Below are 22,936 nucleotides of genomic sequence, written 5' to 3' on the forward strand. Positions count from 1 at the left end.
TGGATAGCAAAATAAACACACTTTAAATTAAGTTTGAAGGAAGTATTTGTCTTTAAATCCTAAATGTAATGAAGTTTTACCAATAGTTTTTGTCAATATATTTCTTACCATATTTTATGGTGTGATTATGTATGTCTTGTGGATATGTTGATAAAGTCAGTCTTGTTCCCTTAAATACAGACTGTAATCAAATTTAATTTAATTCTCAAGTATATAACAAATTAATATGTCCATGAAAAGCTAATTCCACTTGTGTAGATGTACTGAGCACAGGTTTGGGGTGATGAAGATGTTTCCTCACTAGCAGCCTGGTTTCTTTGCTCTTTCGGGGAGTGGAGGTGCAGAGGGTAGAGCTTATGGAGGGGCTCAGACAGACGAAGGCATTTAATAAGATTGGCTCAGTCCTGTCAGACAGAGCTAAGACCCTAAACCAAGGGGATTTGAAGAAATTGAGACCAAGGACAAGGAGGGGGCAGTTTGTTTTCACTGTCAGGACATAGCAGCAGTTATACATGTGAATAAAAATACATTTCTACAAATATGAGCATGGCAATAAAATGACATGGTTTTAAAAGACAAACAAGGCAATATTTTTTACAACTGTATTCATCATATTACACTTTAAAAATACATTGCAGGTATTTGATTGCTCCCAGCTCAATACTCCATCACCCATCATGTCCGCCCGCCTGGCGCCACCAAACCGTCCAGACCCTTTCAGATCTGGACCATACCCCACCAGAGACCTGGGCAGTCCCACCTGGAGAATACGCCCCACAGACCCTCTGCTGCCGCCCAGGCGGATTGTCATCCAGCTCACCCAGGAGGAGGACCAGGCCATTACCAACCTGCTGAAACTGCACCACCAAGAGTCGTTACAAAGAGATGAGAACTTTACTGCTGCTCAAATGAGCCTTTGCAGTGTTGTAGAGCCACCAGTCAACTCGAACCCCAGCCGGTCACCCTACACTTAATTACTTCACTTCTCCTGAGGTAGAACAAGCATGTTTGTATTGATGTGCAGTATCCAAGGAATGCTGCTTATTAGTAACTAGCAACTGTACCTAAAACCACATGGGCTCTACCAGTTCTAGCTGTTTCACATAGAACAGAGGCATTTGGTCTATGGAGGACAGTACTACTACTAGCAAAGAATTGTGTTTTCACTTTTTGGCACTGGCTTCTCAGAAAAACCTTTAACTTGAATGGCATTAAGCCAGTATTCCTTAAAACCCTTTATTCTTGTAGGATGAGAATTTATTTTCTTGCAATGAAAACAATATTCCCATATTTGCATTACATAACTTCATAATTTTCCATCTATTATTGTTCAGTGAAAATGTTAAGCCTCTGTTACTGAGAAACAAACACCTAGGTAAAAAAACATGAGGTTTTTATTAAAAGTACCACTACTCATAATTTACAACACATTTACAATGTATAACCAGTCTTCACTGAGCACAAGCTGCAGGGGGAGCTACAGTACAGTATTACCCCACAATGGCTACTGACGCAAGCTAACAAGCTAGTCAACAGCACGACTACTGAAAAACATGGCAGTACAGCTCAGGCAACATTTACATGCAAGTTCATGTTAAGCTCCTGTTCTTAATACGGTTATGATGAAAGTCTTGGTGTGCAGTTCTGTGTTTTGAGTTCAATCAAAGGCACTTCCTGTTTATATCTGTATAGGTTTGTTCACAGCTGAGATAGATAAACATTAACACTTCCAACAATTCCTAATATTCTGTATTCTGGTTACCTGACTGACACACGCCAGGTTGTTGTGCAGTACAGGTATGAGAAGATTTCATTTTTGTGATACCAAAGGTGTTTACAGCAACACTCAACTCTTTTCTTCACCAAATGTGGTCAGCTCGAGCAATGACTAGAATGTTTGGCATGTGAATTTGTCAGTTTCGCAGCACTCCAATAATGCAGCACTACTTGTGTACAGGAGGAAGTGACTGCATAGTTTCTTTCAGCGCAGGTAGTAATGATCCACCTCAGGTTTTGAGTTCCTGTAGTGTACAGTAGCGTAACTAAAACAATGACTGCAGGTCTGGAATGACGTTTTATGATAGTCATCCTTCTTCTTTCATTTCCTTGTTCTTAGAAACCAACACTTCAACAAATAAACCCTCCAAATAATCATTGTAAAATCTCTAAAAAGTTTGTCTCCGTTTATTGTCCTCGTCAAAGTTTTTCAGTGTAAACATCTTCAATCCATAGATCCTACTGAATGGTGTTGGCCTTGCTGCTGGCAACCATGCTTGCAGCCTGAATGACCCTGTAGCGCTCCCGGAGGTTTCTCCTCCTCACGTGCTCGTTGGTGATCTCTATGACGTTTGCTATGGGAAACCAACCCTTCTGACCATCGGACAGGCGGTTCCCTTCATACCAACCTGGAAGACAAAAAGAAGGAATGGGAGGACAAAGGGGAGCCGGACAGACAAGGGAGAATTGGAGGTTTCTGTGTTGTTCATGCAAGAAAAGTCAAAACAAATCAATAAACTGCTAAAGTGGAGGGTTGAGGATTGAGGCAGTTATAGGGATCAGGGTATATAAACAAGCAGAGTTGAGGGAGGGAGCATGTCAGTGATAGTCATGTCAGTAAACTGGACTTTTTCAATAAGAAGCTCGTCTGTTGCATTTTACATCATCTTGGTCTGTTGTATAACAAATACAGAAAAACGGTGCAGAGATATCACAATGAGCAGGTTCAGCTGCAGTGACATGTCTTTTCTGACCGTATTTTGCATTTGGCAGCCAGCTTGTTTCTGCGACAGTCTGATCAATAAGCAGTTCTTACCTTCATTGGCTTTGCGGATGACGTTGATGATCTCAGTGGGCTCCAGGGTGAGCTCGTCTGCTTGCTGGGCAATGTACTGCTCCACACACTGTACCTGAGGACAGTCTAACACACACACACACACACACACACACACACACACACACACACACACACACACACACACACACACACACACACACACACACACACACACACACACACACACACACACACACACACACACACACACACACACACACACACACACACACACACACACACACACACACACACACACACACACACACACACACACACACACACACACACACACACACACACACACACACACACACACACACACACACACACACACACACACACCTGTAAGAATGTATCGATAAGAGATGGTGTCATTCAGTGTGCATTGTGTGTGTGTCCTCACCCCAGTCCTCATAAACGACTTCATCTTCATCTCTGTCTGGTTTGCTGGGGTTGGGGAAAGCGGCCATCCACCTGTGCATGTCTGACCTGTTGACAGAAGCAGCGTAAACTTCATGTTGCATTTCTATTGTTTGTGTTTTGTTGGCAATAAAGATTGTTGTTGGAGCAGTCCTTTCAAAATTACGCTGAAATGCCTAATGTGCAGATTTTGGCATGTTACACACAAACCTACACACACACACAGTGAAACACAAAGCAACTACTTACTGGGACGGAGCTTTGAAGAGCCGCTCCATCACGCGTCCCTGGTGGTTTTCGAGCAGAGTGAGGTTGAAGCAGTGCTCGTACGGGTTGCCGCTACCTCCACCTTCATCTACTGGCTGTACCTGCACCAGAGAGCGATGGGCGTGGTCGACTACAACAAAACGCTCGGCACTGTTCGAGAGGACAAACATGAAAGCGAAAGGTACATTGAGAGCAAAGTAGGGCAGAAGGGAAGCAGGAATGTGTTACCGGCAAAAGCAAGCATCGTTTCTCTTCCTCTAAACTTTATAATGCATTTGGAACCACTTCTGTTAAACCTAAGGAAGTTATTTCACATGTGAGGACACATTTAATGAGTCACAGTTTCATTTGTGCTCAGTGGTCACGTTCTTTGTTAAAATATTACGACAGTGAGAGAGATGTTGCAACATAACTGGCTGCAATCTTGCATGTAGAACCCTTATATAAATATTCAACCAAGCAATGAAGTGAGTGCACAAATCCATTTATCTATTAATACTATTATTGCTGACGTGGTTGAAGATGAACCATAATTAAAGTTCTTAACCCTAAGGTTAGTAAATAACTTCATCTTACAGAATAACTTACATGGGAAAGTGGCTTTTACAACTTTATAATTATGTAGAAGCAGCTTCCTGAACACTTCAGTGCTTAATGGTGTAATTGTTGGCATTTGGGTACCAATTTGTCTCATAATTATAATCAAAGATCCCTAATTATGTAGGGCATAAAGCACTAGTGCAGTGCAATACACTGATGCAGCTGATAATAAAAATGTGGATTACATTGTTGACGGTACATTATTATAATGTCAAGAGGGCAATTATTATAATGTTATAATTCATTCTTAATTATTATAATGCGCTTAAATTTTTATTAAAAATCAAAAAATTTCTTATGACTGAAAAGCTTTCAAAGCTAAAAACAGTTTATGATTCATGTAATTGCAGCAATAAATGCACATCATTTTCATAGAAGTAATAGTTTTTGTCATATTGATTATTAGTGTAAAGGCCAACCTGCAGACAATATTCATATGTTCTGCAACTCCACACATTCTGGCTCAACATTTATGACGCATACAAAGATTTATGGAATGGTAATATCATCCAGCCCTATCTGTGCCGTATTTGGTGCGTTGCCAAAAAATTGCCGTATTACCAGCAAGGCCAATGAGGTCATATCCTTTACGACTTTGATTCCAAGAAGGATTATTCTGCTCTGCTGGAAGAATTAATCTCCTTCCAGTTATACACGGTGGATAAGAGACATTAGGTACTTTCTAAAACTACAGAAAATTAAACACACACTCGGGAAAACCAAACAACATTTCACAAAGACCCGGGTACCTTTCTTGCAATACTATCAAGATTTAAGTATACCCCTTATGGACCAGGATGAAGAGGATAATAATGATTCGAGGGCAGCAACCTAACTAAATCCCCCCCAGGGGGGTTAGTTGTGGAAGGGGGGAGGGAAGGAAATAGCAAAGGTTCACTACTGACTATGGATACTGTTAAAAACAACAAAAGATAATTAGAAACAATTTTAATCAACATTTTTACATAATAGTCAAAACCAAGAGCTGCATAATCAGCGCTTAGCATGTTATTACTTTGGCAAGATTTTTTATTTCAGTCAGTCAATTGCCTTACCCTTTCTTGGCAGCGATGACGAGCAAATCGTTGAAAAGAAAGAGGTAGACAGGAGTGAACTTTGCCCTCATGTTGAAGAGAGTTCCTCCTTTGGATATTTCCTGGAGTTCTCCCTTTTTCTCCAGATATCGGTTCTGAGAGATGATTGGTATGGCCTGGCGTGGACGGACCGCAAGAAACATTTACCTCTTTTCAACTTAAAGGAATGACAGAACTGAAATACAAGCTAAATGCTAACAAAAATCACATTTATTTTGAATTCATATTTGAGTTTACCTTGAGCTTGTCAAACTCCAGTGTTTTAGAGACATAAATCAGCTCCTCCATCTGTCTCATCTTCCCCACCTGTGTGTTGCACTCATCAATAATCTGTGTGATTACAAGAGAGAAAAAAGGTGACATTATGAAATCAGTCAAGAGATATTTTTTCCTTTTCTCATCATTATATGTGCTTAACTGGGAGTATCTTGACTGTCAGACTCTTTGAACTAACTCTGCCTCTCACAGCCACTGGCCTCAGTGACATGAATGACTCACTGCCACATCAGAGCTCCTTCAGTAGGAAATCCTTCATTCAGACAATAGCTGACGTCAAGTTTCCTGAGCCATGCAAAGCACTTGAGAGGCAAATTATATGAATTTGCAGGCAGATAGGAGGGTGAAGAGTGAGGGCTGTTTACCTTTGACACAGAAGCCAGAGCCTTGGAGGCTGTCTGCTCCTCGTTTGTCTTCTCCTTTGTTCTCTTTAGGATGTTCTGAAACGACAAACAACAACTTTCTATTTCTGCAACGGACAAACAGCATCAGCAGGATATATTTTTCCATCGAAGGTCATAAGGTTGAGGCAAGGGGTGTTCGTGTGTTTGCTCCGAGGTCAAATGGTAGTGAGAAGTATGAGTGGGGACTGTTACTCTGGAATGAGGACATTCCACACAGCCAAATACCATGATGGACTCAGACTATTGCCTTTCACTGGGTTGTAGATTGAAAAGAAAAGGGTCAGTTATGCACAATGTACTGTGGCATTTTGTTAGACACTTAAGAAAAATATTTAAAGCTTGCACAAGCTAACTTCATTGTTGTCAGTCTCCAGTAACACTAAGACACTGAAATGCTGAGCGCTTTCCTCACAGGAGAAGAAAACCAGAGGCAAACAAGTATACGTCTACCTCAACAATAACAATTGAATAATTCAGTCAACTTTTCAAATAAATCTGTAGTTAGGGCATAAATTAAGTGTACAATACTGGTCAAAAGTTTCAGAATGTCCCAATTTTTTCCAGTTTTTTATTGAAATTCAAGTAGTTCAAGTCCAATGAATGGCTTGAACAGGTGTTTTCTACCAGGTGGGCTGCCTTCTTTGTGTCAGTTTGTAGAGGTGTATTCAGGAAATAGAGGCATTATTTGATAAAGTGGTTAACTAAAACTAAAAAATGACTCTGCAGAGTCCAGAGATACCGTCAGAACACTGAGTAGTATTTCAGAAAAAATCTTCTGGGGATTTCAAACATTACCAGTTAATTTTCTTTGTGTACTGTAACCTTAATGTAAGCTGATACATGAGTTGCACAAACAGGGATTAGATTGTACACAGTACCAGGAATGTGTTTTCCCCAGGTTTCAGTCTTTATGCTAAGCTAATCCTCTCTTGGCTGTATTTACTGTTGCCATCCATATTTACATTTCTTTTAATTGTTTGTATTGTATTAATTCATTTCTTTCTATTAAGGTATACTGGTATTTTGCATTTCTGCATATTTTGTGGTCTTGTTTTAGCTTTATCTCAGTATTCTGGCTTCTGTTGTTGTGTTGCCCTCTGGATATTCTGCTCATGCTTTGTCTGTCAAAGCACTTAGTAAACTCTGTTTGAAAAGGTGCTATTTATGCAAAGTTATCATTAAAAGCAAAACCTATCCCAGTGATGTTGCTCACCTCAATAAGCATTTTAATGCGCGTTATTCGCTGGAAGGGCAGCAGTAAGAAGGACATAAAAGGCAGCCGCTGGCACTGAGGTGACTCCTGAAGACGAGTGATGACGGAAGCAAACTGTACGTTGTTCTTCCTGTAGACAAACATGATAACAATGATCAGTTTGTGTGCAAGTCGACACAGTTAAAGGTCCCAAATGGTGAAAATCCATTTTGTTGTGTTTTGTAGTTGGTATAAACTTGTTAATATGAATATATTTTATATCTACTGCTGCTCAATTCACCCACACCTAGATAGTCCCTCAGATTTACAAGTCAGGTAAAATGTGACCAAAGTGCTACATATCACCGTGAACCAATAGTCATTTAGTTCAAACTTTGTATAATCATGCCCTTCACTGCTCACTGCTTCCAGGTGAGCTATTTATTGTTAGCACCGTCCACCAGGTTTCTTTACTTCCTAGGGCTGTTCCCTTGGTGCTCTAAATGTCTGAGCCACAAACAAAGCACGCCAAATGTTCTAGCCTAGACTGCAGGAGTGAATACAAGAGTCTTCATGCACTCAGACAGTATGAAGAACTGAAGATCCAGTGGATTTCTTCTATTCTTAATGCCAGTGTCACAACACTGGGAAAATCCTTCATGCTTGCATTATGGGACGTGTTATCATCACTTCTTGTTCTTCAGTGCAGCCTACATTCACCCAGTGTTTAAATGTGAATATTTCTCTCCTGCTCCCTGTGCACATTCTGTGCAAACTGCATTTCAATACAGCCATATTCACAATAAAGCTGTTCTTGTTTACATGTTTTTTCTGTTTTTGCTGTGAGTCAACAGAGCGAGTATGAAAAAGTGACTAAAATGCATCCCATTAAGACTACATGTTAACTGACAGTCACTTGATAGTCATTTCCAAGCTGCAGGTCTACACCGGCATAGCATGCATATGAGTTAAATAAATGGTTGTAATTTTAGTTCAGCAGTTGGCCAGTGGTTTTCAGAGTCACCGACGCTGAAACAGCCCATTTAGAACAGAGATAAAGCCAGGGATTTTGTTTATAGTCATGGTGAAATGTACCATCTTTGCAGTATTGTGAGCAGAAATACTGCAAAGAAATTGGAGATTTTTATTTATGTGCTTAAAAGGGGCACAACATGTGGCCTTTAAAACCCATCTAGCTTGCAATGCTAACAGTTTTCTATCCTATCTTTGCTGTAAACCCTCAATTTAATTCTAAGAACTGATTCAGAGAAGAAGTCAGGCTCCTGGTTCTTACACAAGCGTAGTATAGGTCTTTTCCTGGTAGATCTGGTTGCGAACGTAGTCAATGTAGGCGGGGAAGTTGTGCTGGGCATGGTAGTGGATAATGTCACAGATGTCAGGGAAGACAATGTCCTTGAATATGCGATCCTCCAGATCTTTCAAGAACCTGTGGCATCAGACAACAAAGGTTTGAACTTTCAGTAAACTGTAGCCAAACTGTGTTCCCCTGTAGGAAAAATCTGATGAACTATAAAAAGACAAAGACAACAAAAAAAACACCACATGGCCATACAATTGAGAAATGTTGCATTCTATCTCTTGGTATTTTTTGCTAGGTGACCTTGTGGCAGTTCAAATCATAAATCATCCTCAAATTTCCCATTTCCTTTATCTCCCGGCATCCTTCCCTGAGTCACTTCTTACCTTTCGCTGACCTCACGAACCCTCAGGATGTTGGAGAACAGTGTTTTCCTGTCCCTGATGATCATTGTATCTAGCAGCTCCCGGCTGTCCAGGAAATGTTCGGTCAGAACTCGCAGGGATCGCAGATAGGAGGCTTCCGATGTTAGAACCTCAAACATACTCTGGCAGGGAAGAAAGCAAACAACGTTTTACACATAAAGGATAAAAGCAAACCCTTTTTACCTAATGCAGTTTTCCGGTTTATACCATATACGCAGTTTTTTCACACTCCCAAAAAGGCATGTTTTTTTTGGATGGAAGTGTTGTTGGTTTATTAAAAGTAAATAAATAAATCTAGCAGACATAAAATGTCTTTTCTCTGGGAAACCTATTACTCCACACAATTCATATCTGAAAGGGCGAAGGTTTTGTGAAAAAACAAACAACCCATTATATCCCCACAAAAAAACACAATAATTAATTGGTTAGTTGCAAATTATTAAATCAATCACCAGCTATTTTGATGAGTTTTTTTCAATTTTTTTTAAGAAAACAAAGGTAAAAATGCTTTGAGCTTCCTAAATGTGATTATTTTCTGGTTTCTTTACTCCACTAGGACAGTGCATTGATTAGTTTTTGGTTGCAGACATTTGGGTTGCAAAACATTTGAAGATGTACTCTAGGGCTTTGTAACACACAGATAAAAATTTCTGACTTTTTTCTGGCATTTGTCAGATCAGTTGCTTAAGAAAATAATCGACAGATTTATGGACAGTGGAAATAATTGTTACTTGCAGCCGTATTTGCCAGGTTTTGCCCAAACAAGGTTGCAAAACATTAACAAAACAAACACAGAAAAACAACAGAAATATAAGAAAATCTTTCAATGTTCCAACCTAAATGGTATTGATTCCACTCAGTTTTTTGGCAACTAATCTATTTCAGAAACTGTATAGGCAAATTTATTCACAAATTGAAATTCTAATAGTGTATATAAATAAATGGCATACATTATATCTAAAATCTTACAATGTTCATTCAAACTTTCATTTGTCAGAACACTTCCACAACAACTGTCTAATTTCCCTCCACAAAAATGCTGCATCTACTGCTAAAAATGCATCAGTCCTGTTCTTCAAACGAGTTCTCTCTCCTGTCTCATGTTGGAAAGTTTAAACTGCAACCGTAAAAGCTTTTATAAACTCCATACAGGATGAATCAATATGATATACAGCAATGACTTGTATAGTGGGGCAGAATTACTCTAATTTATATAATTATACTTGAAGATGTGATTTAAAACTTGATGCTACATCTCCCATTTCTCCTCTCAACGTTATTGATTTCTCTTTATGGCTCCTCTCCTCTGTACATTAGCCTCTCCTTCGTCTCCACTCTTTAAATCCCTCACCTCCTGGTACTTGCACTGTTCAGGAGTGAGCTGCTCCAGCACTCCACTGTCCCGTACAGCTGGGAGGTCCTGCCACAGGGTGCTCTGGGCTGATGTGGGCCCAGGGCTGCCCCTGGGTGCTCCATTTCCAGCAGCAGTCCCAGTCCCGGAGCGTCGGGCGGTCCAGTCCATAGCATAGTCTGCACTAGTTTTACTGATGTTACGGCAAACTGTCTGGCGGCGAATCTCCTTTGTGATGACGGTGGCACGGTACGTCTGGTACAGAGGCTCTGAGGGGAAATAAGTCAACAATATTGTGAAACAGTACACAAGTTGTTCCCAGCAAATCACAAACATGAATCACTTACACTTAAAAAACTGATGTACACTCTGTCAGCGTATTACCTGTATAATCAAACTCAACTCCAATATTTAAAAGTAGTTTAGTTTTTTACGTTTTGTAGCATTATCTGAGATCTATTGATTTAACCTGTTGGTAATATGTTATACATATTTTAATTGGTACTTAGAAGCTAAATGAATTGACTAACTCATATAGGTTAGCACTTCCGCCTTGCAGCTAGAAGATCCCCGGTTCGAGTCCCCGCCTTCCCAGGATCTTTCTTCATGGAGTTTGCATGTTCTCCCTATGCTAAAACTGGGTTCTCCGGCTTCCTCCCGCCGTCTACATTGTCCGTAGGTATGAATGTGAGTGTTTGTCTCTATGTGTAGCCCTGTGATAGACTGGTGACCTGTCCAGGGTGTCTCCTACCTTCACCCTAAGTCAGCTGGGATAAACTCCAGCCCCCCATGACCCTGATGAGGATTAAGCGATGTATAGATAATGGATGGATGGATCTAGGAACAGGGTTACTCCAAGACAAATGCAATGCCTTACATCTTTTAAGTATGCATAATCAGTTTGTTTCAACAGTATTTTACATATTCATGTCTTAGTCTTAAGACAAAGATAACTTTCTCCATCCATTTTATTTTATTCACAACAGTTTTATCGCTACTCCATATGACAAGATTTGAATGGCAGTCATTTGTGTATGATGGCTCCTGTACTTTCTAAACTGCCTCACAAAGGCGCACCATGTCTGCTGTATTAGGTTGTACTGTGTAATACAAATAGCCTAATAAATTGGAAATCAATAAATCAGTGTGTCATCATTAGTTCATTTAGACTAATTGAACTAACACTGATCACTGTAGTATATCATACATACCCTATATGATTAGTAAGTTGTATGAAACTGGAGAAAAGAGTGAAAAAGGTCAACAGTTTTTGTCATACAGTTGAAAATGTGCAAAAAAATCCTTCAACTGCAGACAAGCAATGTGGCTCATACTGCAATTCATTCACCAATAAATAATGATCCATGGCTAACATACTAATACTATATCCCTGCGAGAGTGCTAATAAGATACTTTAATTGGCCTGATTTTTCTTTGTCTCTTATGTTTCTTATCGTCACAAGTGTCAGCCTTACCATCCTGCAGGCGAGAGACCCATATGAACGACATCTCCCGTATGAGAGAGTCTCTCCTGGCTGGGCACCTGAAACAGGAAGTATGGAAGGAGATCAACCATAACATTCAAAATAAACTGTGAATGCAGACAATTAATGATTCCTCAATATGAATTAAAACATTGATGATGACTTTAAACATAAAGCATCTGAATTACTACATTTTTTTTCATACAAAGACCCAAACTAACAATCTGGGGTTTACTATCGGTGTGTATTTATGGCTGCAGGACAGTGAATGCTGGACTGATTAGAATGAAACTATGATGTCTAGGATCATGGTAATGGAGACTTGTTTCACTCAGTGCAACGATGTGGGTCACTAATGTCTTTTTTCCGCTAAATCTTAAACAATAGGCATTTATGTCAGACAGGAACATGCGTTTTCTGTAAATACTTGTTATGAGCAAATTCACTGTTAATTTTGGTGTTGCAACTTTCATCTGTTAACATTCAGAAAAAGATGTAAACTTGTCTTTTTAAAAATGTAACAAAAAGGCACAGGGGGAGAACTCACACTTCTTCCACTACATCCTCTTTCTCTCCTTCACTCCCTTCATTCTCCTCTCCTGTAAAATACAGACAGGTAAATGACATCACTGCCTCTGATTGCACAGAAAATTCATAGCTCATGCCAGCCAGAGATAACAGCGCTTGTTCAGTACAGACCTTTTCTTTGTGTAAGGGATTGCAGTGAGGCGGTGCTGAGCCTCCTGGAATCTGTCTTTGGTGGCGGAGGTGGGGGTCTGTGAGGCAGAAGGGGGCTGGTTGGGGGTGGTGTGATGGCTCGTTGAGGGCTCAGTCCACTGGCGGTGGAGCTGCCGGGCGAGGACGGTCGCAAGGAGCGCCACTCATCCAGTGTGGGTTGGGGGAGAGGAATGCCCCCTCGGTGCACTGGTGTGAGGCTATAGCTGTCCTGAGCCACCGGCATTCTTGGCGGGATGGCAGGCGGAATATTGTCTACGCTTGAGATGGGTTCTATGTTCTGAAAGTCAGATGTGGGATCTGAGGTGCTATAGGACAGTTTAGACCGCCGGGCCGGTTTGCGCACTTTGATCACAGGAATATCCAATCCCTTACCCACAGGTGTGATCTGTTTAGGTGTTGGGTCAACCACTGGAAGCGTGGCCTCGTAAATATTTTCTTCTTCGTCTTGGGCAGGTCTGTGGTGAACCGGTGGTGACTGAGAATGTTTTGGAGGAACAGGAGGAGACTGAGAGCGAGTGACAGCGAGAGAGCTGAGGACAGCTGCAGGACCCGGGTCCGATCGCCTCCGATGACCCTCAGCGATCAAAACACCTAAAGATTGATGGAACTTCATTTTTTCATGTTTCAAGACCTCGTTCTCATCAGTCACAGAAGTCCGATCCAGCTCGTCCCCAGCCTCACTGTCCCCTTCCCCTCCTCGCTCTACCTCCTCATCCTCCTCACCCTCCCAGTCCTCTCCATCCTCCTCCCTCTGCTCAGTCTCATCCTCCTCTCCACCTATACCTTCCTGCCCGTCATCTTCCAAGTCCACGGGTACCCATATAAGCTTCATGCCAGGTCTCTGCATGTGGCACACACAGCTGCAGCTTGGTTCGCAGCAGGGACTGAGAGGGGTGTCGGGACTGTGCTCCGTCTCCACTTCACCTCCTCCGATCAGCTGAACCTCCACCTCCTTTCCATCAGGGGCTGCATTAAAAAGAAAAAACACACATATAACAGTTTTGACATTTTTAGAAAAGGGGAAGAAAGTAAAACATTGTGAACTTCTTTAATATTTTGCATTTTGACTTTATGTTGCTGTTGGAAAAACACAAAAAAGCTGATTTTCCCAGGCTAACACACTAAACTAATGGGTGGGAATGAACTGCTTCCTGCCCACTTCTTCTTTCCTACATGATTACACCCAGATAGGGTAGTTCACTTTCATTACGAGTTTTATTTTCCATCTGCTCTTCTCAGAGCAGCTCTTCATGGCAAACTGTCCTGCTGAGTCAGCGGTTCATCACTATGCAAATACAGCACTTTTGGAAGTGGTATCTTCAAATATTTATGAAAAGTATGGAGCAATGCAAGGTTAAAATCCAATACTGACAAAAGCAAAATAGAAGAGGTGGAGATAAGAGAGCAGGAAATAGGATGAAGGTTAAATAGGTTTATATAAAAAGTGAGAAAATAAGGACAGAACTTTTATATTTTTTAAATGATCCATTACAAATATATATTTTTATACTATGCCAGAGATTATAGATATTCCTATATCCTTAACTCTGCTTAGTGTTTGATGGTAGCAAATATCACCATACTAAATAGCTAAACCAAAGTGCTAACCACCAAGCCACCGTGCAGCCCTATTTTGAATTACATATATAGGGGAAAACATGATTCCACAATTGTTAAATTATCATCAATGAGACTGAAAGAGCTTTATAACCTAATTGACCAATACATCCACTACCAAGACTTTTTGATCATAAAAAAAAGTAAAATATTCTCTAATTGGGGGGAAAAATGGGCTTTGAGGGTGCCATCTTGGGCTATGACATTTTACAGTCTAAATGATCTTTTTTTTTTTAGGTTATTTATCAGGCTATTTTGTCTTTAATATAGGAACAGATTTAGAGAATGAGGAAAGGGGTTGGGGGGCTGGATTCTAACCTGAGCCACTGTAATAATCACTAATCCTTATTACTACATGCTGCCCACACACAAGTTGCAACCCTGGTTGCTCTAAGAGAATATTTTCTTTAAAAGCCTCAGCTAATACTGAGAGCTTCCAATACATATGCTTTCACTTTATAACAGGGAACCAAAACAAGGGAAGTGATAGATTGTGGGACTGAGGAGGAGACACAGAAAACTCCATCAAATCAGACTTCCAAAAACATGTTGCTACTTTAGTTTCCTCTTTTGTTGAGTCAGGAATAAGCTGATCATCATGACAAAGCAAGGAACATCCCTACGATCTACACATGAACACAGCTGGACAGCTACCAGGAAACAACAAGTGGTAGATAAAACATTATCTTCCTACTACAAGTAGACACAGTGAGCTTTACTTCCTGCTTTCATATTATTCAGTCTCAGTGGCAAGCATACACAGGTGATGAGCTGACTGACCTGTTTCTGGCTGTTGGAACAGAAAAGCCAACGGCACCAGCCCTGTTTGTTGAGAAATCACTAACTACGCTGTACATGCACACACACATATGTACTTTTTGCATGACATGATAAATGTCCGATGTAACTTTCTGTTTTTCTTTCAGGCTTGATCTAAAACTATACTCAGGCCTGTGTCTGGTGGACTGGTGTTCATGTTGTGTGTGAGGCTGTCAGAGGAAAAAAGAACTGACGAAACAACTGTGTTAACACTGCATGAGAATAAAATACAATTTAAGGTGTCTTCTGATCTTTTAATTAGTGCCAAAAGTTGCAATGAGTAACTTTAATTGTAGGCAAAAGTCTGAAACAGGTTTCATTTTCAAAAAATCATGTGATCAACAGATACCTGCTGTTTTACAGGAAACCTTCCCTTACTCTGAGCATCCTTGGTAATAATTGTGAGGCTGTACCTGATCGACCTCCTTCCACACTGATGTTGTCGACTTCCTCTCCGCCCTCGGTCAGTTTCTGTTTCTTCAGGATACGACTCCTCTTCATAGGCAGCGGTGGTGCCTGCCCTCCCCCTACCAGAAGCTGAAGACTGGCATGGCCTGGTTTGGGCTTTATCGTAGGCGGCCTTTTGAACCGTTTGCTTGGTGAGAGTTCTGCAGTACCATTGGTGGGTTGCTCCACTGGTTCATTGGAGTCCTGTTTGCTAAACTTGCTCACAATTCTCTTGACCTTTCCACCAGATAGCCTCGAACTAGTCCCTCCGTCTGCAAGAGGAGGGGAGCCTGGTTGTGGTTTTGGAGGGATCTCCGGTCTGGGCTTAGCCTCAGACTTGAGGGGTAAAGGAGATGTGGGCCGTTCCTGGACAGACATGGTAGCTGGAGGGTGTCTAATCTGATGGTGTGTCCCACTCCCTCAGGCTTTGAGGGCAACAGTCAGTTTGTCATCATCACCTAATGATTGAACAGAGAGGAAAAAATGAAACCAGTTTACAGTTGACATAAACATTTACAACAAGCAAATATGCATTTCATTAAAGTGTAATCCTCAGTGAGACTTTGAGTTCTAAGTTGCAAATCCCTCCACTGGAAAGCTTCAGATGAAAATGAACTTTGCCCACTCCTTTCTAGTGAAAACTAATTTTCACACATAAAATGAAAGATAACGTAAAGTCGCCTGTGTCGCTTACATTGGTCAATGTGTTTGGTGCTCTATCCAGCTCTGGTACAAACTAGTAATTTTTCCATTTTAAACATCAACTTCTTAAATCGTCAATTACTGATCCCTTCCGGCTCAAAAGCACAATCATGTTTATTCATTTGTCATTTTAATGGCTGGGATGTGTCAGAACAGGGATGCTGACTCAACACACTGTACAGTGAGATTTTCATTTCAGAAAAGATAGCTGTCAGTAGCTGCTGTCTCACTACGAAAAATATGCAGGAGCAAAACGGATTGTTTCCACATCTGATATACAGCTTGCATGTCTGAGTAAGCAAGTTTTTCTTTCTGCAGTTCGTACGTGTGTGATACCTGTGTAACAACCTTGCAGAATCTATGAATCATCTCACACAGGTTCAATAGAAAACTGTGAAAATATTCACTCCACCCTGTCTACTCACTGTTGCACTGACAGGTTGCACAGCTTCAAGCGCTGCTGATGAAAATAAATTGGTTTCATTTAGTTTGTGGGATTTTTACACAAAAATTGCCATTGCGTACTTGTGCCTATACATTACTGTACACACAAAAAAGCACAACTACAAATTTAACAATCACATTACAAATTCTAGAAATCGCAGAGTAACTCATAATACGATATTGAAATGACACGTCGCCCACGATAACAATAGTATCACAATACTGCTATTCTGTCATACTTGTCACATTGCTACACTTCCATCTACAATTTATCATATCTGCATAACTGAAGACTAAAAAAATTATCTTAAAAAGGCAAAAAAAACCAGGAATTATGTATTTGTTCACTGCATTGTGGTATCCGTGTAATATTCCATTTTATGAATTTATTATTCAAATTTCTATTAATTTATTAATATGGTCTAATTAGCTTAATTAGATCTGATTTCCCCTGCTGTCCGAGCTATCGACAGTTTTCTCCCTGTGGGTTTTTTCAATTTCACCGCAAGTGCCACCAAATACAGGCATGATGTCGTGGCTCTAACAAGTCAAATTGTTCATAGGGTATTTTTTAGAGCGCCTGAACGTTTTATTCAAAATATTATTAGGCAGCAGGTTATCGAAAAGAGGAAACAAAAGGATATATTACTGTATCAATATTTTATCCCACACCTAATAACAAACCCAAAAATGCTGCAATCACACACACAGATACCCTGGACAGTACATGCGTTATGACTGTAGTAAATCCACACCGATTCAATCCGTTTAAAGTCAATCACTGTGAAAATTTCCTAATTCAAAGCACTCCAGACATTCAAATACATCAGTCAAATCATCTATAAAAAGAAACATGATAATAATAGAGCAAAATTCATTCTCCGTTCTTGGTGAACAAATGGCTATGGGGCAGATTTCTGTCACCATAAGTTTTTTGATGTGTGTGCAACAGCTGATGTAATACCAAACCAAACGAGGGTTAGTCATCTTCTGAGTCATGAAAAAACGAGATCAGAGCTCCAGAATAAGATGTTACTACCCTACTTTCTTGTGTATTTAGAATTACACATAGATCACTGAACAGCTGTAGCGTAGTGAATACGTTTAAGGTTCACTGGAATCAGTTTGTAGACATTTAAAATGACAAATCCATGTCCATGTGCATCTCCTTGCTGTTTCCCCTGCTTTTTGTTCCAGACTAAAAAACTCTCTATTGCGATACACAATATGTCTGAATAAAAAACACAATAAGTAAAGTGTGATCTGGCGCAGCTTCTCAAACATAAGATTAATTTACTGCTGAAAACTGAGTATCATCCCTGGAAAAACGTGGTCGCCATTTCTAACAAACACAGCATGACTGACGAGGAATATAAATCTGAAATTCCAGTGCATTTTCAACATCTTTACTAGATCTTCAAGGGGCCCTCCAGCTATTTTACAAATGAATGCCAGTTAACTCTTCACAAGGAGAAAACAAGTGTGTAGGAGGAGGTTTTAAGAGTAAAAAAAATGATATATAAAACCATCTCACATCTGTGTTTCAAATTAAATATGCTAAGTTTGAAAGACGTAGATGTTTCAAGCAGCAAGGGTGGTATAAATACTACTTACACAAAAATATGACATCTTGGGCTCTACAGTTTCTGTCTCTCACTAGTCCTCTAACTTTACTAAACCTCTGTCATGGTGACATTTATAAAGTGGTCTGTAACTCTGAAAGATAAGCGACAGATCATTCTGTGTTTAGTGCAAGCGAATTCATAAGATGTGACCGAGTCAAACCATATGTTAGAGAAAAAAAAACAATGGTCCAATACTGGTAAGTAAAACGAAAGCATCACGGACGTCAGTCTACTATAATGGGTTCTTGACTTGAAAGCTTACCAAAGTCAATAACACATAAGTAGTAGCTTTTTGTTATTGGAAAAGTGCACCAGCTAGTCAGACCGGTCTGGATGGGATGTACATGCTGCACAGTGAGTGAGCTTAAAACAGACAGAGTTTCAACCTGACAGGAAAATGTGTCTGAGCAGACAAATATAAAACAATATGGTCATTAGTTCTGTGAATTTTTAGGTCAATTCAACTTTTTTTACACAGTGCAGTTTAAAAACACCTCTCAGACATCATTACCACAAATTTTTTCACAGCACTGGATGTGTGTGGGTGTAAAGTATGCCTCTTCAGGTCTCAGTTTTGGCCCTCTGGGTTATTTTCATTGTCTACAGGGTGACACACCGTCATATAAGATCTAGTAGGAGGGTGTATCCGCTCATAAAGCACCCATTTAGACAGTGGTAATAACACTCTGATCGTGTGTTAATGCACTTACAGATAATACGACACACTTGAGGTTACATCTCCCACTCACTTTCCTTGAAGCTGCCCCCACCAGATTTCACCGCTTTTGTCTCCCTTTGCTCTATTGACCTGGTTAGTTCAATAGCTGCCTCCTCCAGTCTACTGGACACCTTCACACACTCAGGCTGGGTCAGTGGGCCACTCATTCATTCATTCATTCATTCATTCCAGTAAGTGTATTTGTCCTGCTCAATCCAATACATCATCCAATATCAGATATAGTGTCATCTCGTAAATCAGACCAGCTTGAGAACAATCTTTGAGTGCTTACAGCGGCGGCCCATTAACACAATGCCCTGTGTGTGTGTGCGTGTGCGTGTGTGTGTGTGTGTGTGTGTGTGTGTGTGTGTGTGTGTGTGTGTGTGTGTGTGTGTGTGTGTGTGTGTGTGCGTGTGTGTGTGTGTGTGTGTACAGTATGCCATCTGTTCTAGAGACTAATGGGTAAGTGAGTATATAAAATGGGTAGGGGGGCTTTAAGAGAGCTACTCTGTGCATGTTAGCTCCACGTTGGCCAGGAAGACATGACGGGAAAAGGTGTGTCAGGAAGGAAAACACACACCGGGTGGAAATCCAAGGAAGAATAAATATATAGGGCTGGTGGCATTAATGGTATAAGAAGACTTTTTCAACATATCCATACATACATATATATGTGTGTGTGTGTGTGTGTGTGTGTGTGTGTGTGTGTGTGTGTGTGTGTGTGTGAATCTAGAAATGTTGTTTAGGTGTTAATAGGATGAGCAATAAAGAAGTCCTGACTTTAAGACATTGTAAAGGTGAAGCTGGTCTAGCCTACTGAACCGTAACATAATTTCGAATATGATATTATATAATTAAAAAATATATATTTGTCAGGCTAGACTATTCATAAACTCGTCAGAATGAAACCTGCCCTGCAGCTCCTAATCAGCTGATGTATAGCTTAGTCTGTACTGTTTCAGCAGGAAAAACATGAAGTGAAATATATTCACATTAAATTCAGGAACACAACTAGCATTACTTTTCAAGTGTAACAGTGACACTACAATCTCCACAAGTTCTCCATAAGGGAACAGGTGCTCAGCTCAACCAGAGTGCACCTGCTAAACTACCAATAATAAATAAATCACAGCTAAAACATAAGTTAGAGATAAAAACTCACCAGTGTTATTCAGAGTGTCTGAGTGTTTCTCTGCAGTCCTTCGGCTCTAGTGTCGGCAGTCCAGCAGACTGTAGTTAGCTTTGGGATAAAACCGGTACAGCTACATTAGTAGACTAAAAACTTGAAGCTCCTTCCCGACGAGAACTAAAACGGGAGTTAAATAGACTGTTAAAAAATATCCGAAACGTAAAAGAAATCCTCGTTTAGTTCATTGTTGCTGCTCTGACAGGCTTGTTGTCTGAGCACCCATCACCCCACTGTTGTTGTCTGTCGTCTTTGTTACCAGCAGCTCTACAGAGGTGAGAGCAGCAGCAGCCGCCGCCTCGGGCTGAACCGCTCTCACGCAGACTGTTACACCTTCCGGGGACGAACTTCAAAATAAAGGTACAGATTGAAATTGAGCGCTCCAGACTAGTTCATTTTTGTTACGTTTTTGTCTGGCAGAAATTATCTCAAGAGAACATGAAATTATTTTATAATTGTATCCCCAACCAAAGAAACAAATTTGTATGTAGGTCATTCCAGAATTGGAGAACATTTGGGCTTTAACATTTTTGAAAAATGAACTTCCTCTTTCACAATTTTCTGCTCCATATTCATCTATAATAGGTAATAAACTATCAAAGGCTTGAGTGGCTCAGGTTACACATCAGTGGTACCATTTTTGTTCCATGTTTTATTTGCTGTTTGCCAACCCTACTCTAATCACAGTAACAGGGATGCTAATCCATGCTAATGTTAGCTTTTTCTCTGGCGCAGAAGCTAGATATTTAGCTCGCGTTACTGCTGGACAAACTTACTTAATACTCTTCCAAGGAATGCAGCGTTGGTTTGTCTGTCTGTTGGCAACATTACTCAAATAAAGATCAATGGATTTGGATGAAATTTTCAGCAAAAGTCAGAAATGACACAAGGACCAGTTGATTAGAGTTTAGAGCGATGCAGCTTATAGTCTGGATCCACAATTTCTGAACCATTGATAACAGCACAGAATCACTGTAACTATAACAATAAGTGAACACTACATCAGCTGCGGACTTATTGGGACTTATCCATCAGAAATTTTACAAGGAATGAGCAGTCTTGGCTCAAAACTGTAACCCAGCTGTGTAAAATGATGTGCAACACACAGATTGTTCTTAAATACCCGTAATCTAGCATGTTAATTTAAAAGTCACGTGTTTTACTCGTTTGATTTACCACTTTTAATACAATGTACATGATTCAGCCTTTGTTTTATCTGACTCTTATTTTGATAATCCACTTTCCGGATTTTTTGAGGTGTTTATTGGTAACTTCGTGTATCTTTGGTCTACCAATCTATTTTACACCCCAAACAATGATTAACCTCTAGATGTATGTGTTTTATGATTTGTGTAAGTGTTTCCTAGAACAGGTGCCACACGAGGCGGTCCTTAGCTGCTGCATGACTTCCTCACACCCTTTTTTGTATCCTACTCCCACCTAGTGCCTTCATTGGGAACAGACATGAAGTGCCCATCAAATTGGAGAAACTATGGTCTTACACTTTATTTGAGGTGTTTCATAACCATGCGAGAAATTAAGAATTTACCTTTTAGGCTGTAAATGGTGATACATGGTTTTATTGTTTCTGTCAATTAAGATTTTGTCTCAAATAGATTCAAAAGAATAGTACTCATATTACTTACCAACTTAATATTTAGTTTTACAATGCTGGAAAACGGTGTTACTGTAACAAAGCTTACCTTTCTATCTCATCATTTTGGCCTTGTAAGTAAAAATGTAAACTTATAATTCACTGTTACAAAAGTTTAACTTTGTGTCTTAGAATTTTGAGTCAAAATTTTAACTTAGAAGTTTGGCTTAATTCAATATTTAATCAGTTAAATGTTTCTCCAAATCTCCAAATTTTAGAATTTCTAACTCAAATTTAAAATATTAAATGACTTATTCAGAATTTAGAACACTAACAGTCTCTTATCTATTATTTATTTGTTTATGTATTTGCCTTACTATCTGGAATTTGGATTTACCATTAGGAAATTAACTTTCTACCTTGCTATATTTTTGTCGAAATGTGAATTTCTAATTTAACTCAGTATACTATCTTGTGATTTAACCTATAATTTCATCATTTATTTATACAAACTTTTAGCTATCTCTATGATTAGAATTTTTTAGTTTGAGCTAAAATATTATCACTTATACTTGCTGTTTCATAACTTTTACGAAGTAACAAAAATAACATTTTCATTCAAAAAAGAACTACTACCTTATAAGCTTGGCTTCCTAAATCCTTATCATTAACTTAAGTCAGATTTAAAACTAGAAAATTTGAATTTATCACTTTTACCTAACTTAAATTATTAATTTTCTCATAATTGGATGTGTATCCTCATAATTTTGATTTATTAGTACAAAATTGTATCTATCTCATGGTTATAAATTTTTAATCTAATGTAAACTTCCATCATTTAAACTTACTATCACTATATGTGATATATTACTATATATATATATATATATATATATATATATATATATATATATGTATATATGTATATATATATGACTTTCATAGCCATTAGATAATTAATAAGTTATGAGTTAAAACATATTTTTATTCAAACATTTGAATTTATGTCAAAATATTTATTTGCAAAACATTTATTTACAAGATATTTCCAGCTTAGATCACTTACATTGTCTTATCTCTTAATCTATTTTTTCCACCTTAAAATCTAGAGGCTTAAATTTCAGATTTTTTATTTTTACTTTGAAAATCGTAATTTTATCTACTCACTAATTAATTAATTAACTGAAAATGTGAGCTGTTTAATCATTTGACTTATAATCTCATCATTTCGGTAATAATTTGGTCTACCTCATGACTGGGATTTTATGATTGTGACTTACATGATTATCATTTAAAATTATAATATTTCTTAACTTAAATATTTCATAGCTTTTACTAAATTGCCCAAATATTCTTATGAATAATTGATTATCTTATAA

At 39.3% G+C, this 22,936-nt stretch overlaps 1 protein-coding gene across 1 annotated transcript; it reads right to left on the reverse strand.

The window, feature by feature from the left end:
• Positions 1-466: 466 nt before the first annotated feature.
• Positions 467-20,250, reverse strand: arhgef15b (Rho guanine nucleotide exchange factor 15b). Its single transcript, XM_023283337.3, has 16 exons — positions 19,940-20,250; positions 15,255-15,746; positions 12,367-13,371; positions 12,215-12,266; positions 11,659-11,726; positions 10,184-10,452; positions 8,794-8,954; positions 8,384-8,536; positions 7,111-7,240; positions 5,859-5,933; positions 5,455-5,547; positions 5,179-5,333; positions 3,506-3,673; positions 3,240-3,325; positions 2,813-2,917; positions 467-2,405 (listed from the first exon to the last, which is right to left on the reverse strand). The coding sequence occupies exons 2-16, from the start codon at positions 15,664-15,666 to the stop codon at positions 2,236-2,238; spliced, it is 3,102 nt and encodes a 1,033-aa protein (XP_023139105.2). The 5' UTR covers positions 15,667-15,746; positions 19,940-20,250; the 3' UTR covers positions 467-2,235.
• Positions 20,251-22,936: the final 2,686 nt, after the last annotated feature.

This window comes from Amphiprion ocellaris, chromosome 23 (assembly GCF_022539595.1).
Source record: "Amphiprion ocellaris isolate individual 3 ecotype Okinawa chromosome 23, ASM2253959v1, whole genome shotgun sequence".
NCBI lineage: Eukaryota > Metazoa > Chordata > Actinopteri > Pomacentridae > Amphiprion > Amphiprion ocellaris.